The sequence below is a fragment of the Carassius gibelio genome, chromosome B13 (genome assembly GCF_023724105.1).
Source record: "Carassius gibelio isolate Cgi1373 ecotype wild population from Czech Republic chromosome B13, carGib1.2-hapl.c, whole genome shotgun sequence".
Lineage (NCBI taxonomy): Eukaryota > Metazoa > Chordata > Actinopteri > Cypriniformes > Cyprinidae > Carassius > Carassius gibelio.
This window is the reverse complement of record NC_068408.1, coordinates 25,412,746-25,428,138: the sequence shown is the minus strand read 5'-3', so window position 1 is coordinate 25,428,138 and position 15,393 is coordinate 25,412,746. Positions and strand designations below refer to the sequence as shown.

At 40.2% G+C, this 15,393-nt stretch overlaps 2 protein-coding genes across 2 annotated transcripts; one reads left to right on the top strand and one right to left on the bottom strand.

The window, feature by feature from the left end:
* The first annotated feature begins 802 nt into the window (after positions 1–802).
* On the top strand, positions 803–12,487 carry LOC127970466 (chitin synthase chs-2-like). The gene is made up of 19 exons (XM_052573057.1): positions 803–948; positions 2,227–2,362; positions 2,788–2,973; positions 4,091–5,187; positions 5,294–5,395; positions 5,552–5,716; positions 5,829–5,976; positions 6,084–6,149; positions 6,423–6,657; positions 7,132–7,332; positions 8,312–8,596; positions 8,887–9,066; positions 9,158–9,701; positions 9,793–9,932; positions 10,162–10,517; positions 11,355–11,465; positions 11,548–11,765; positions 11,982–12,048; positions 12,170–12,487. The coding sequence occupies exons 1-19, from the start codon at positions 902–904 to the stop codon at positions 12,236–12,238; spliced, it is 4,353 nt and encodes a 1,450-aa protein (XP_052429017.1). The 5' UTR covers positions 803–901; the 3' UTR covers positions 12,239–12,487.
* A 222-nt stretch (positions 12,488–12,709) lies between these two features.
* On the bottom strand, positions 12,710–14,535 carry LOC127970467 (mitochondrial pyruvate carrier 1). The gene is made up of 4 exons (XM_052573058.1): positions 14,357–14,535; positions 13,341–13,437; positions 13,119–13,251; positions 12,710–13,019 (listed from the first exon to the last, which is right to left on the bottom strand). The coding sequence occupies exons 1-4, from the start codon at positions 14,429–14,431 to the stop codon at positions 12,995–12,997; spliced, it is 330 nt and encodes a 109-aa protein (XP_052429018.1). The 5' UTR covers positions 14,432–14,535; the 3' UTR covers positions 12,710–12,994.
* Positions 14,536–15,393: the final 858 nt, after the last annotated feature.

Genomic DNA, 15,393 nt, shown 5'->3' with positions numbered 1-15,393 from the left:
CCCTGAGCATACAACAACCATCCAGGAAGGTCTTCAGGAAGGAGAACTGTAAATTTACACCCTAATACATTGGCAGGGTCAACTCATGCTTCATGATTAGCATCCCAGCTTTCATGATCGTCAGATCCTTGAGAAGGATGCTGATAATGGTTTGTATGTTAGTGTCACACAAAAGAAACAGTATTTGATGAAAGAGGAAAACTGTTGAGATATTGTGATTATTTAAGTATCTGATTTATCAGAGGACATCTTTATCTATTCTCAGTGTTATTTACTGCATAATAAACTGTTGTGCGTCATTTATTTGTCTCTTAAGAAGCATGTATTAGTTATAAAACAGCTCGTCTCCACCCTTGGACCTGACCCAGTATGTGTACTGTATATGCAGAATAAACAGCGTTCTCAATGAGAATTAAGCAGCTGATTATCTGCACACAAGGAATAGATTAATCAAGTCATTTCTGAAAGAAGATGTGTGTAACTCCTGTTATTTATTGTATATAAATAGTGACACATCAGACATGTGAACATTTTGGGGGGATTTACAGGTTAATGTGGTCCTAAAAGCAGCTGAAATTAGAAATTGCTGATTTATAAGGTCCTTCCCCTTCAATATTTATAAAATGTTCAAAACTTCATATTCTTACATAAGGATAAATGGAATATAATGGTCATGTTATAAGAATGACTGAACTTTGGTCAGAGACATAAACAAGTTTTCCAATCAGAGATGTAATAAGGATGTTGAGCTGGGATGAATCTCACAGATCTTTGAACTCTTTTATGGGCGTGAGCACACTGATATTGCACCCATAACTTCAGATGAGATTTAAGACAGCTCTGTCTGCTAAGCACGACATAGTCCAGCACCGCTTTATGGAGTAAGTGTCAGCGTCTGGAAATGGAGGAACTGAAGCAGCGGGGACGCAAGAGGGAAGGCCGTCACAGGTGAAAGACACGCCATCATTAATATAATCAATCATCCTCTTACAGTTACTGATTCAAAGCTTTCATTGCATTTCTGTGGCAAAATATGTTGAATTCATCATGAACACAAAGCAGTGCTTTTATTTGAAAGATAAACTCAGTACAGTACCACATTCAATCAACAGATTTAAAATTTTACGTTTTTTTATCATTTAGATTAATATTTAAAACAAAAATTTTATCTTGAGCAAGATAGCTGGATTAAAGTTTCACTATGAAATTTGGACATTAAGAGTAGTCAGAAATAAATTAAATTACATGTGTGTGTGTGTGTGCACTAAAAAGTGGTAACCTGTAATTGTTACATTAAAGAGCTACACCTGATCTTACCCTTCCATTCAGTTTTGATGGTGTAACCTCATATATTTAGGTTAGTTCACTAATTCTAAGTAACACTATTTATTTATTTTTTTATTTGAGTATAATCAATAAATGTATATGTTTCCACAAAGCACATTTTTTGGTTACCCTGTTGTTGTTTTAGTTTGTGTGTAGAAAGTGGTAACTTGTAATTGTTACATTAAAGAGCTATTTCTATCTGATCTCACCCTTGCATTTAGTATTGTTGGTATAACCTAATATATTTATGTTGATACATTAATGTTAAGAAAGATTATTTGAAATGTAGTTGTTACACATGAAGCACATTTTTAGGTTACTGTTTTTTCAGTGTGTGTGTGTGTGTGTGTGTGTGTGTGTGTGTGTACAGACAGTATATTGTAATATGCTACTAAGTATATTAATACTGACGTAATATGGCAACATTTATAACATTCCTTTTGTCTTGTCTTTGTGTTTAATTGCCTCTTAAATTCTCCAAACTGAGTAGCTGCATTTATAGATATTTATATAGATATAGATCTACTGGTATATAACCAGGAAAGGTCACATGTCAGTGTGGTGTGGTGAACGTGGTGAATGCCATTATCACTTTAGATAAATGAGTGCATTAAACAATAAGGCCTGAAAGTGGCATATCGTAAAGTTATGTTGTTAAGCACCAAAAGCCATGGTGTGACTGTTCACAATATACAACATGACTTATACAACAGAGCCTTATTGCTAATAAAATGGTAAATACAGATTAAAACTATTATGGACATAAACTGTTTTACACATGAAGTTCACAACATGCTGAACTGATATAATGCATATTCATTTGACACTGAGTCATGAGGAGAAGACACAGGTCTTTTCTTCAGTCTGAGTTTTGACCTGTCACAATGTCTGTGTGCACAGGGACACCTGGGACCCCTTCCAGCTGAACCCCATCGGAGCTGAGAAAGAGAAGAAGAGAACACTCTTTCGAATCCTGCAGAACTTGGTGTCTGTTATCGTGGGCCTGCTCGTGTTGTTTAGCGGGGTTATGAGCAAGGTAAATCATAACTATTACACGCTCATAAATATTTATAGAGGATAATTGCACCAACGCCCGTTACTGTTTACTCAGAGAGAGATTGTGTCTCCATAACGACGTGTAAATTCCCCATCATATCATGCTTATGGATACATTCGTGCCAGTTTCTGTGAGTACACACAGAGCTACAGAGTCATTGAATTATTTTTATCTTAATTGACCAAATATTAAGAAGAACTTGGGCAAAGGCCAAGTAAACCATTATTAACTTCAAAAACATAAAATATGACTAATATGAACTCCAAGTGCAATAAAATCTTACTTGTACCTTGGTCATTAAGAGGAAGCCACATCTCATCACATATCACATGGTCACATGACAGATGATTTTGTGTAATGATCCAATGCATTAAAGGCATTTAATTTTATTTTTTGTATTGTAGGGCTCTCTGCTGGTTTTGACCACTCTGACCAGTCCGGTGTCTTTGAGAAACAATGTGGACAAACAGTTCTACACGCTGATTTTGATGTGTGTACTAGTGATGCCAAACCTGCTGATGTTCTTGAAGTCTATGTGGAAATGTGTCTTCAAGAGCTATGTGGCCCCTAACCCAAGAACACTGGGAATCGTGAGTTGAATGATGCAGATTAACACATAAGAACACTCCTTTCACCAATATTATATAGAAAAAGACATGCACAAGTCCAACAGTTCCTAATATGTGGTGGGCATGTAAGTGGGTAATGAGAAATTGAAAGGGTAAAACGAATGGGATGCATTGGACCATGAATCAAACTGGAAATAGTTGGATAAATTACAAAGTAAACAGCTCACTCAGATATCACTGCTTTTTTATAAGTCTAAATAAAAATTTGAAATGACTTCAAGAAATGTGAGGTGGCAGTGAGTAAAATTAAAGGCACATCTCCATGTGCAAGACCATCATAACACCTGCAGTGTTTACAGAGTATGCTAATGACTAATGCAAACATGTTAGGTATACACAACATCTGAAATGTGTTACATTATTCTAATGAAGTGGGGGTTTCCGACCTCACAGATTCCAGACTCCAACCTGCTCCAACAAATCTGTCTATAATTATAAGATATCCCTAAACGGCTTTGATTGTGTTGGAGCTGAACTCAACAGCACAGGTGTTCAACCCTGCTCCCGGGGACCCACTGTCCTGCAAAGTTTCTTTCCAACCTACTTCAGCTACTGCTGGAAAGTGGGGGCAAGTTTTAAGAACAATGCTCTGTAGCACTGCAGGAACAGAGTTGGATACCCCTCCTTTAAAGCACTACAAATAAAAATACTACATTTAAAATGTGAGCTGACACTCTTTTGATGGGCAACTGATCTACTAGTTGACCATCCTAATCTAACCCCTTGCCAAGGTGGTCTACCTGCACTAACCCGACAAGTTTATGCTTTATCTAGATACCTGTGGCCCTGGGAACTGGCCAATCCAAGAGCTTGAAAGGCCAGCTTTGATTCCCTATGCAAAACAAAGCTACATTTATTTGGATTTTCCAGTAGGTTAGACATACTAGACGATCATTTAGTGTCGATGCTCACTCAGTCTCCTTATGCTGTTATACAATGACAATGAATTGATGGCAGAGGAGTGAATCCTGGTGGAGCTCCTGTACTTTAGACATGCATGAACTGATCAAATGTGTACCTTGAATGTTATGGAAGTCTCAGTGTGCACATGTAATGATTGTTGTAAATGTTTTTGCAGATGTGTGTGATTGAGAGTCTTGTGGCCGTGGGGACCGCGATCTTGGTGCTCATTGTGATGCCTAAGCTTGACGTTTTGACAAACCTCTGCATCCCCGGAGGCATCTGCATCCTTTCGGCCGTGTTTCAGATCGCCTTTCGATTGCAGACACGGAGCTGGATGATCCTCTACCCTATATGCTCCTTAATCCTAGTGCTCAGCGGCTACGTTCTGTTGGCAGTCGACTACTATGTGAGGGAGTCCTCTTATGTGCCAGGACAAGTAGAAGGTACCTACATTTATGTAGCCATTGCAATTTTTGCAACACTGCTAATTTCTCTAAACTGGTGGGAGAACCCTTTCCAGGCCAGCACTAACATTCAGGAAATGCTCAGCGAACTGGACACTTTCCGAGATTCCATTTATCTGTTCACCAGCCTCATTCGAATAGCACTGACCATGGGGGTGTACTTTCTGTATTACTGCCTGATTGTTGAAGCCGATGCTCGCATTAAATGGGATTCTTTCACCAAAGCCAGTAAAGGCACGGTAGAGATAGGCATTGGGCTGTTTTGCCTGCAGGCGTTCTGCTCTGCTGCCTGCCACTGGTTCGGAGTCGTGGCCTGCAAGATCCACTCCATGACCTTTGCTTTCGCTCTGCCCGTGTCGTTAACTGGTCCAGTCACGCTAATCCTGGGTATGATACTGTTCTTGACACAAGCTGAGAGTTTGGTCTCTTCATCACAAACTGCTAGCTTATATACCACAGGTGATAATTTTACAGTTAAAACTCCTTTCTGGCCATTTTGTCATGAACTTGAAACTCTCAAAGATGTCAACACCACCCCAGTCGTGATGCTGGAAATTTCATATAGTATCTGCAAAACGTCACTCAACAACCCGAACGCCATGTGGCCTTTCTCCATGCTGGCGCTGGAGGGGGTCTGCATGTGGCTCGGCCTGGTCTCATGCACATATTATGTGTGGAAAATCAAAGTCCAGAGGATCGAACGCACATCCCAACTTTTCGTACGCCGCCTGTATGAATCTGCCTTCATTGACCTCTCTATGCTGCTGAACACTAAAATGAAAGCGGTTCGTACGGCAAACAAGGAGAGGTACGTATAAAGCAATGATGTCTTTGAAATGGTACACATAATACTGTACAATTGCATGAATTAAGTCAAAATCTGATTGTTTCCTTTCCTTTTATCTGTCGTATAGTAGTGGAAATGATCATGTGGAAAACTGTGTCATTTACCTGTGTGCAACAATGTGGCATGAAACATACGATGAGATGCTAAAAATCATGACTTCAATGTTCAGGTATGTATACAAGTGATGGATGGGTATTGCAAATATATTTCAGCTCCCTGGAGCCCAGCAGAAAACACCTAGTTGTAAATGACCGTTAAAGATTTTCTTCACCTAAGGGGTTTTAAATGCAGTTCTTCATTCGTTTGGCTTGATTGTTGGTTTCAGATTGGACAGATACCGAGGGGATCCGAAGGAGGAACACAAGGACTGCTTTGACTTTGAATGCCATATTTATGTTGACGATGGCTTCATGTATGAAACAGACACTGACACAAAGCTTGTCAACAGCTATGTCTGCGACCTTATACAAGTAGTCATGGAGGTGTACAGGTAAGACAAAGGTGTCCTGTCCGGGATAAGCAAACAGACTGAACAGACTGATGTCAATTATATATATTTCACAACCAACTGTAAACTAAATGTCCCCTTTTTTGCCTTCAAGGGTATTTACAAATAAGGAGCCAGATGAAGTTTCCATCATTGAAACACCATATGGTGGTCGTCTTGTGGTTGTCATGCCAGAGGGAAACATGCTTTACATCCACCTTAAAGACAAAAAACTGATTCGACACAAAAAGAGATGGTCACAGGTGAATGTCAAAATCACATTCCTTAGTATGAAAAATAATTCAGTCTTTGCAACACTGTTTATTTTGAACATTTGCCTGAATCTGACTGAGCATGTGTCCATTTTCAGATCATGTATCTGTATTACCTGCTTGGCTGGAAAGGATACAATGTCAAAAACCCTCAGAAAATAACAGTACGTTTTTTTTTTGGTTTTCCTTTAGTACTGAGCATTCGGTCACTAGTGATGTTGGATAAGTCAAGCTTCACTACTGCCATTGCTCATAAGTTGGTTTACTGATTCAAATAAACCCCTATTCTCCTTGGGCCATGTGCATAAATCATACTGCTTTAAAGTGATCAAACATGGACAAAAAAGGTCAAACACGTGTATATTGAAGAGAAACAGATGACCTAGTGAGCGTATATGGCTGAAGATAACTGTTTTTTACACTGTGTGTTCTTGCAGAGACAAAACAACCCGAGTCGAGCCAGTCTCATATCACTAGATGGTGAGAGTTATTTGCTACCTTCTTATGACAATGACAGCAAGAGGAGGCATATATCTGACGACAACACATATATCATGGCCTTGGATGGAGACACAGACTTCCACCCCGCTGCTCTGATTCTGCTCGTCGATCGTCTGAGAATGTATGACACCGTGGGTGCAGCCTGTGGACGAATCCACCCCACTGGAATGGGTAAAAATCATCTGTATTCAGAGAGAAAAATCTAACAACCGAACAGAAATGGTCATTTTAAAATGGAATGCTTATAGGGAATGTAGGATGTCAAATTTCATAACAGTATTACATAAAACTCAAAAAAAAACTGTACATGACTTAAAAGGAAGAAAGAAGCTGCAATCTGGATTCTATAGCAGATAATGAGGTTCCCTTTTATAGGCCTGCTTTTCAAATGCTGATCAACATACAAAGTCCACTTACATAAATCCTTCTTCACAATCACTGCATCAATCACTGCAATCACTGTTTTAACACTGCATACTAGAAGAGCCTTTGAGATGATCAGCTAATCTCTACAGCAAAGGACAGCCAGGATTAACAATATGATAACAGTGCTCAACTATCTGAAAGGCATAACCTGAATATAAAAATGCTCAGATGCAGTATGCGCACCACACTCCATTCATGTTCCTCTGCCCCATGTTTCAGGCCCAATGGTGTGGTATCAGAAGTTTGAGTATGCAGTGGGTCATTGGCTTCAGAAGACAGCGGAGCACGTGTTTGGTTCGGTTCTGTGCAGTCCAGGCTGTTTCAGTCTGTTCAGAGGATCTGCACTGATGGATGACAACGTCCTGAAGAGATACACCACCAAAGCCACACGCGCCTCTGAGTATGTGCAGTATGACCAAGGTAAACCCTGTTTTTATAGCACTGAATATCTCACTAGCATGCTAACCATTCCACTAGAAGTCTCGTTTATGCTTAATAAATAACTTGCAGTTACATTATCTTACACATTTGTCTTTACTCTCAACAGTATATCTGAGTAGCCTTTTCCTGGTGTGTATTGACACGTGTCACATCTAGTACGGCAGTGTTCGTAAATGCCTAATGGGTGAAAATGTGTTTTGTTTTGGAACTCATTTCACCCAAATGCAGGGGAATGGCTAAAAAAGGCTAATCCCACATATCAATGCCATGTTATAAGTTAATATTTAACAAAGAATTCTAAAGGCCAGATTTACTAAAAGCTTGCATTTTTGTGCCTGACCTAATCAGATATGCATTTGTAGGGGTTTCACTTTCATACACAAATTTATGGTAGGAGAAACATGTAATGCAATTTTCTAATATTTAAACTCATCAAATTGCTGGTATTTGCATCAATATTTAACCCCCCAAAAAGCATGTCTTAAAGCAGATGGTAATTAGTGCTGCTCTTGGTAGATGGCGCTGGTCATTATAGAAATGATCTGGCTGTGTCTGTGTTCTTTAATGTGCACATTGTCAGTAAATCGCAAGCAGGGTTTGCCCTCCCATTGGTGCTTTTATGGAATTGCGCTCTAATGTGAATTTTTCCTGTTTAGTAAATCCATCCCAGACAGCAACATAGTGTTGGCCCAGGTCTGGCCCACATCTGGCCCACATGGATTTCATGCAGTTTTTCCATGAAACTGCTTGCTGTCTGGGATAATGTCTACACATATAACACAGATCTTTACATCAACTTTTGTTAACATTTTTTTCAGTGTCTTTGTTCTGTATAGTAGATGGTTAGCAAGACTTACTGCATCTGATGTTTCTGTGTAGATGATTCTGTATGAATGCTGAGAGTCGGGTTCCTCTGTGCTCCACCAGTTCATCATGTTACTCATCCGTTCACATTTAGGTGAGGACCGTTGGCTGTGCACTCTTCTCCTGCAGCAGGGCTGGAGGGTGGAGTATAACGCTGCTTCAGACGCTTTCACCAACTCACCGCAAGAGTTCAAAGAGTTTTACAACCAGAGGCGTCGATGGGGTCCTTCAACACTGGCCAACACCCTTGATCTGCTCCACAGCGGGAAGGACACAGTAAAGAGGAACACCTCCATTTCCATCCTCTACATCTTATATCAGACCTTCACTGTGGCTTCCTCCATCCTGGGACCTGCCTCTGTCACCCTCATGGTAGCAGGTAAATATTCAAAGAATGGGAAAGGATGTATTATAGTGATTTGACTGCTCTGCTAGAAATGTCTGCTTCTGATGGGACTGAGGCTGACCTGGTAGAATATTTGGTAAACCTGTTTAGGGCTTGTGTATTGCCCAACCTGATAGAGAGCTGGTTGAGCTGGTTAACATTACAGACAAAGCTTGGTTAACCCACCTGAACTTCTTAGGCTGGTTTGACCAGCTCAAAAATACTATTTAGGGAATATATAAGTGTATGGAAACTGCTAATATTCTCTTTCTTTTCCGTTTTAGGAGCTTTCCAATTTGTGTTTGGAATTGAAGGCACTCTTTCCATAATAATTGCTGTTGTACCTCCAACTGTTTACATGATCATATGTTTTGTGGCCAAACCCAACTTCCAAATCACCATTGCTGCCATTCTCAGTGTCATTTATGCATTCCTGATGACTGCATCCTTCTTTTCCATTATTGGTAATCATTGCTAATTATCTTTTGTGTGTGTTTGTGTGTGTGTTTAAAACATGCTTGGTCATATTTCATTTCATTGGATGTCTTATTTTAGGTGACATGGTAAAACAGGGGACATTTATAACTCCTACTGGACTCTTCCTGGTGTCTGGTGCGATCCTTTACATGGTGACAGCTATTCTTCATCCTCAAGAGTGCACTTTGATCATCTATGGTCTTATGTACTTCATTTGCATTCCCAGTGGATATCTCCTCCTCACCATATATTCCCTAGTCAACATGCACATTGTCTCTTGGGGCACTCGAGAAACTAACAAGGCAAAGGAGCAGAAAAAGCAAGTGGGCATTGTGTGCAATCGTGACTGCAAAATGTGCTGTTGGGACGTGAAAATCCAAGTCACTCAAGAGACCGAAAATCTAGTCCTTCAACAAATTCAGCAAGCTGTCAATCCAAACACACCAGCTGCCAAAATTGAGCCAGAAGAGCCAAAGCCTGAGACCACCAATGAAGTGGAGGACAGTTTAGATCAGAACAAACACATCCTTGACTACAACGAGGAGATGCCTCAAAAGAAGGACAATTCCAAAGAGAATCTCAACAAGGACAATGAAGAAAAAGACAGTTGCTCTGATAAAAGGTAAAGACTATGAACGTGTTAGGATTACATTTACCATGCTGCTGAAAAGTTCTTATATTTCCCCAACTGTTGCTTCAAATAAATCTTACAGTGGGAGTTCCAAAAGCTGTGAGAAAAAAGCCGACCCATTTAACGATGACACAGACTATGAGGAAGATGATGACGACGATGATGATTATGATTACAATGATTATGATACCCTGGAGCCGAAAGAATTTGTACCCGAGAGTGGTAAGAGATGACATCTTTTTGATCAATTCCTACAAGTATCTCTATTATCTAGCACACGTGATTCATGATCATCTTGTCAGCACAATGTTCTATGAAGTGTCTCTGATTGGTAATGGAATGAGAATCTCTGATTCAAACCACATAACCCTCTCAAACGTACACTATTCTGAGTGAAGGGTTGGTCTGTGCACTGAATTATTGTTCATGTTGTTCTTATTCAAACGGACAGACTGGGTGGAGCCTGTGAAGAAAGAGTTCCTGAAGAAACTGACGTATGCCAATCTGAAGAGAAACCTTCAGGAGCAGATCCGATACACACTGAGAAACAAGAACCAGGAGGATCTGTGCGAGGAACTGGTGTCGATCCTCAGCGATACCCTGAACGAGGAGCTGAGGGATAAAGTGGGTCCTGAGGACGTCTTGAGTGTGAGTCAGCTGGAGGAACTGCAGTATGCTCTGAATGAAGCCGCCCGGCGCATCGTGAAGTCCAACCGCATCGAGAACGGAGCGCAGCGACTGGAGAGGCGTGTCAAGAGGGCAATCGAAAGAACACTTGTGGCTCCACAGGTTGAGAAGCTAACTGAGGTAATGATTTGTGGATGGTTCATGTTCTAATGAGATTAACACAAGCAGGACATGTTCCTGGATCTCCAATGCCATCAATGCATCAACACTTACCTCAGGGATGGGGTGTCCAAACTTTTTTTTAAAGGGGGCCAGGTTCGACGGTCTTGGACACTTATTCAAAGCTATCCAATGTATGCCGAGTTGTGGTCACATTTAAGAATATGGGATTATTGATATACATTTCATGTATTTTATACTTACAATAAGCAAAATAATAATAAAAAATCAATGGAAAAAAGTAGAGATATGTTTAGAAAGTATGAAGATGACCGTGTAAGAATGCCAGTCTGTCAGTCAAGTCCGAATTAAGAGACGCAATAGCAACATGTTATGATAACGGTGTCTCAAATAATGTGAGAGCAGATAAAAGTAAATGATAAATGAATAAATGATCGTTACATAAGTGCACATCAGATACACTGGACACGGAAGCTGGTTGACAGGAATAGTGTTCAAAGGCCATGAAAGGATGCCCTAACTACTCAAAGGTCAGTGATTAATGAGAGGTATCAGATGTTATCATTAAGCTTCATGATAAGGGCCAAGGGTAGGGCCTGGTCCTAAACCAGTTATGAGTAGGAATTGATTAGGAATTTGGTTGGCTTTAACTGGTTTACAGGAATACTGTTCCGATATCAACAAAAAATGTTGACTCATTTGAGTTAATCATGGTGGGAAAGCTTCAGTACATTTCCAATGGATAAGTAATGCATTTGGCTAGAATAACTGGTTGACCACTCAAAATGTCAAGTCTTTTACATGATGCCACATTATATATATTTCCTGTTTTACCAGGATGAACATGATTTCTGGAATAAACTGATAGAGCGTTATCTACTACCCATACAAGATGACAAAGCTCACCTCGATGAAGTGACACGGGAGCTAAAGTCTCTACGGAACAAGGTAAGTTTGACAAGTGAATACTGCATCGCTCGTGGGCCACAACTTCATATACTAAATGAGAACTACTCTCTCTGTTTTGCAGGCAGTGTTTTTGTACTTCATAATTAATGTCCTATGGATTGTAGCAACGTTCTTCCTTCAGGCCATTGGCACTGATGTTCTGAGCATCAATATTCCCAAGTACTATCCCAACGGTACTGAAGCATCAGAACCTTTGAGAGTGGAGCCCTTGAGCTTGATGTTCCTGCTGTCCTTCGCCCTTCTGCTCATCATTCAGTTCTTGGCTATGCTTTACCACAGGTAAAACACACATCACATACTGCCACATTGGCACCTGAACAATCAGTCGACAATTACATACACTGCTGGTCAAATACTAGATTTTTTATGTTTTTAATGGAGTCTCATCTGCTCATCAAGGCTGTATTTATTTGACCAGAAATACAGAAAAAGTGTATATAAATATACGGGAACTTGATTATTTGAGATGTAAAGCCCTGTTGTTTGCCATTACAGAGTATACACCCTCATCCACGTGGTATCGTACAGAAGCACAGAGAAAGACTACAAAGAAAGAGATGAGGTGAGGAGCTGTGCGGCGTTCAGCCATGATTCAGGCTGCATATGAAGAGGCAGACTGCATGTTTACACTGATTTAAACTTGGATGAGCACGTTGTTTTTACAATGTTTTTGTTAATTGCAGGAGGATGAAGATGAGGGACTGATCCTGGGGAATCCCGTTAATCTCACCGTCACTTCTGATGACTTGTGAAACGCTGATTCTTTCACTCCTAGTTAGTGAAGTTACAGTTGAAGTGAATGATTCCTCACACATGAAGAAGAAGAAGACAGATTTTCACCACATGCCTGAAACTGGAGCTAGGATTTGTTTACTGTAGATGTTTGCACTGACTACCAGTGATTTTTCTATGTATTCTTTGAACAATCCATTACTTGCAAGTTAGCTATTATTTCTGTGTTATTGTATTAGTTTGCCGAATATTAAATGTTCTGTAACCAAGCTGTCTGGGCGAGTTGGTTTCTGTGGAAATGTTGTACCGGTCATGTTTTTCATAAGCTCTATGTTCTTACTCCTTTAAACAGGATTTATTTGTACAATATCCTGACCCTTTAGCTCCATTAGGACAACAACATAAATGTTATGCAATGTCTTCTAAAGGTCTTTGACAGCTTTGTGTGAAGGACCGATAGAGGAGCAGATAAATAGACACTGTAGACATAGTCAAAAGAGCAAAAGCAACGTTTTATTTTCTCTGTAAACATTTTTAACACACACACAATCGCATTATGCATGTAAATATATTCATCAAATATTTCTACATTACATACAAACCGTGACCTTCAGAGCTGTGTCACAAGGCTTATAATCTAATACATGTAACAGAGAGGACGTAGCATAAAATCTGTGTTCATGGACGGCTATTTCTTTATTGTGTTGAAACAGATCAGAAGTCGCAGTATCTGGTGGATCTCTACGAATCCCGACCGCGGTGCACATAAACCTTTATCATTTGGCCATCTTCTTCTCCATGCTGAGGAACACAATGAGAAACAGACAATGTGTTAGACTAGCCTGAATACATGAATAACATCAGAGATCAGAAGGAAGGGTGAAAGGTGATGGGACTTGCTTGTATTTGATGAGTCTGCTGCCCTGAGTGAGCTGAGCTGCTTCATTGGTGATGTGACAGGCGAACAGAAGCCAGTTTCTGGGCTGGACCTTGTAGGCGAAGCGCATGAACAGCAGCGAGTAGCAGGTGAGAGCTGGGAAAACAAGAGCCAAAACACCTCCATTCACCTTTGACCTCACACTATCAAGCTGTTGTGCAAGCTGCTGGTGTTGTGTCACGTACCGAAGGTCATTCTGCCGCTGATGATCTCTGGACTCTTCTTCATGTCACTGATGGCGGCGATTGGCAGGCCCCAGTTTGCCACCGGACCCCAGAAGTGCTGGAAAACATGACACACGATGCCTATAACGTGTGCTATGAGCCATGATTAGATTGTAAGATGATAGCTTCAGAACTCACTGTGCTGAGGTGAGTGAAGACCCCCCCGGAGGGGCAGATCGACCAGGAGAGGAAACCATCGTCACAAAGTTAATCACAACCAAACTCAACAGATTCAGATCACATTATCAATACATAAAGCTCTCTTAGAACAACTTAGGCCTTTCACATGTCACTTTCTGCCATAAAAACAATGCCATGCAAAAAAAAATGTCATGCTTTGTATTGTTGTTTTCTAGTAAAACTATGTAAATATTCCTGAATCAAGATTAATTCATTTGACAAGTAAACGACTAAAGATAGGTCTTGTTTACTTTTTTAAAAATCTAATTTTTGTCATTTTTCTTGCTTAAAACAAGCAAAAATATCTGCCAATGTGGTAGGAAAAATAATCTTGGCAGATATCTTTGCAATGTGTAATGAACACATTTATTTCACTGACAGTTTGACTGACGATAACGCAGTTTTAATCCAAGCAATTATAAGGAGGAAAAAAAGAAAAGAAAATAAACCCGTCTTCCCACACTGTTAACGGTTTCTGATCAGAGCGTGGTGGGGTGAACTCTGACCCCAAGGCGCCGCCCTCCGGCTCTCAGCGGTACTGCAGCACTGTCCTTCACACAGCACAGTTATAGATCATATACACAGACATATTCACCTTCACACAGCAGTTATAGATCATATACATAGACATATTCACCTTCACACAGCAGTTATATAACATGTACACAGACATATTCACCTTCACACAGCAGTTATAGGTCATGTACACAGTTCAGAGCGCTTTTCTGCGTTTATTACGAACGCTGTTCACACTCACAACCGTAATTGTCACACATCGACAGTGTTTGACTCGTTACTGACCTCATGAGATACTCTCTGAACTCTTTACTGCGGAGATAATCCACGGCTTTACGCGCCAGAGTGCCAGCCATCGTCAGTCAGGATATGATACAAGGACGCAGTGAAGTCTGCAATAAACTCTACTCGCTGCTGCAGCTACCAGACGTCAACTGAGGAGTGAGGACAGAGTCAAGCAGGCGAGGTAGTAGGCCACAGAGTCTGGACGATGGGTGTCGCCCCGCCCACCTCCGCGCTTATTGGTTTATGATTAATGCTGCGTTCAAGTCCTCTTGGGAAGTTCGTACGCAAGAGTTGGCAACTCGTGCTTACGACGGCATGTGCGTTCAAGTCACTTTCGTAGGAGCAATATGGCAGAGTACTTTCTCTTAACACAAACATACAGCAATGTTCTTAAACTCTTGTTCTAAAAAATGAAGAACAAAGAAATGTGCATTAGGTATACTTCGTTTTTTAATGGTTTAAATTAATTTATGAAGCCACTGCCAACTTGTATTTTTATATTATAATGCCATCATATTATGCATCGTCGATTAACTTACTGCGCTGTAAATAGAAAAGCCTGACAATATCAAAGCTAAATAACTTTAAGTACAGATCGGGGCTTAAAGAAAATCCTGATCTCCCCACTGGTATTTACGATATTGTGGTGGCGTTCATTTGCATTCAACTCCTAAATACGATCTATATTAGATGACTTGAACGCACCATAAAATGAGCTTTTTGGTGTAGAGATGTTCGATTTTACATCTTATTGGTGTAGAGAATTATGATGCTGTGATCAGGCTTGGAATTCGGAAGTAGACGTTCAGATGAATAAACTTTCAATATAAATTAAAAAGTAAATATAAATGTTGTGTTTTTGCATTTATTGTTGCGTTTCCAAATACAAAGAGTTGTGGATTATGATGAACAGAATATAAATAAATGGTCTAATTTACAATTAATCCCTCAACGGCTGTACACGTACAGCCACAGGTTACGTAGATGTAGCTACTTTGATTTGTATGTTCACATTATATATATATATATATAT

Bases quoted from the DNA above. Each gene is read 5' to 3' on its own strand.
- LOC127970466 (XM_052573057.1), top strand. From the start codon at position 902: ATGGAGGAACTGAAGCAGCGGGGACGCAAGAGGGAAGGCCGTCACAG. The intron at 2,363-2,787 runs GTAAATCATAAC...TTTGTATTGTAG, and splicing joins TTAGCGGGGTTATGAGCAAG to GGCTCTCTGCTGGTTTTGAC. The intron at 5,717-5,828 runs GTAAGACAAAGG...TTTGCCTTCAAG, and splicing joins GTAGTCATGGAGGTGTACAG to GGTATTTACAAATAAGGAGC.
- LOC127970467 (XM_052573058.1), bottom strand. From the start codon at position 14,431: ATGGCTGGCACTCTGGCGCGTAAAGCCGTGGATTATCTCCGCAGTAAA. The intron at 13,438-14,356 runs GTAACGAGTCAA...CATGTTTTCCAG, and splicing joins GAGAGTATCTCATGAGGTCA to CACTTCTGGGGTCCGGTGGC. The intron at 13,252-13,340 runs GTACGTGACACA...TTGTTTTCCCAG, and splicing joins CAGCGGCAGAATGACCTTCG to CTCTCACCTGCTACTCGCTG.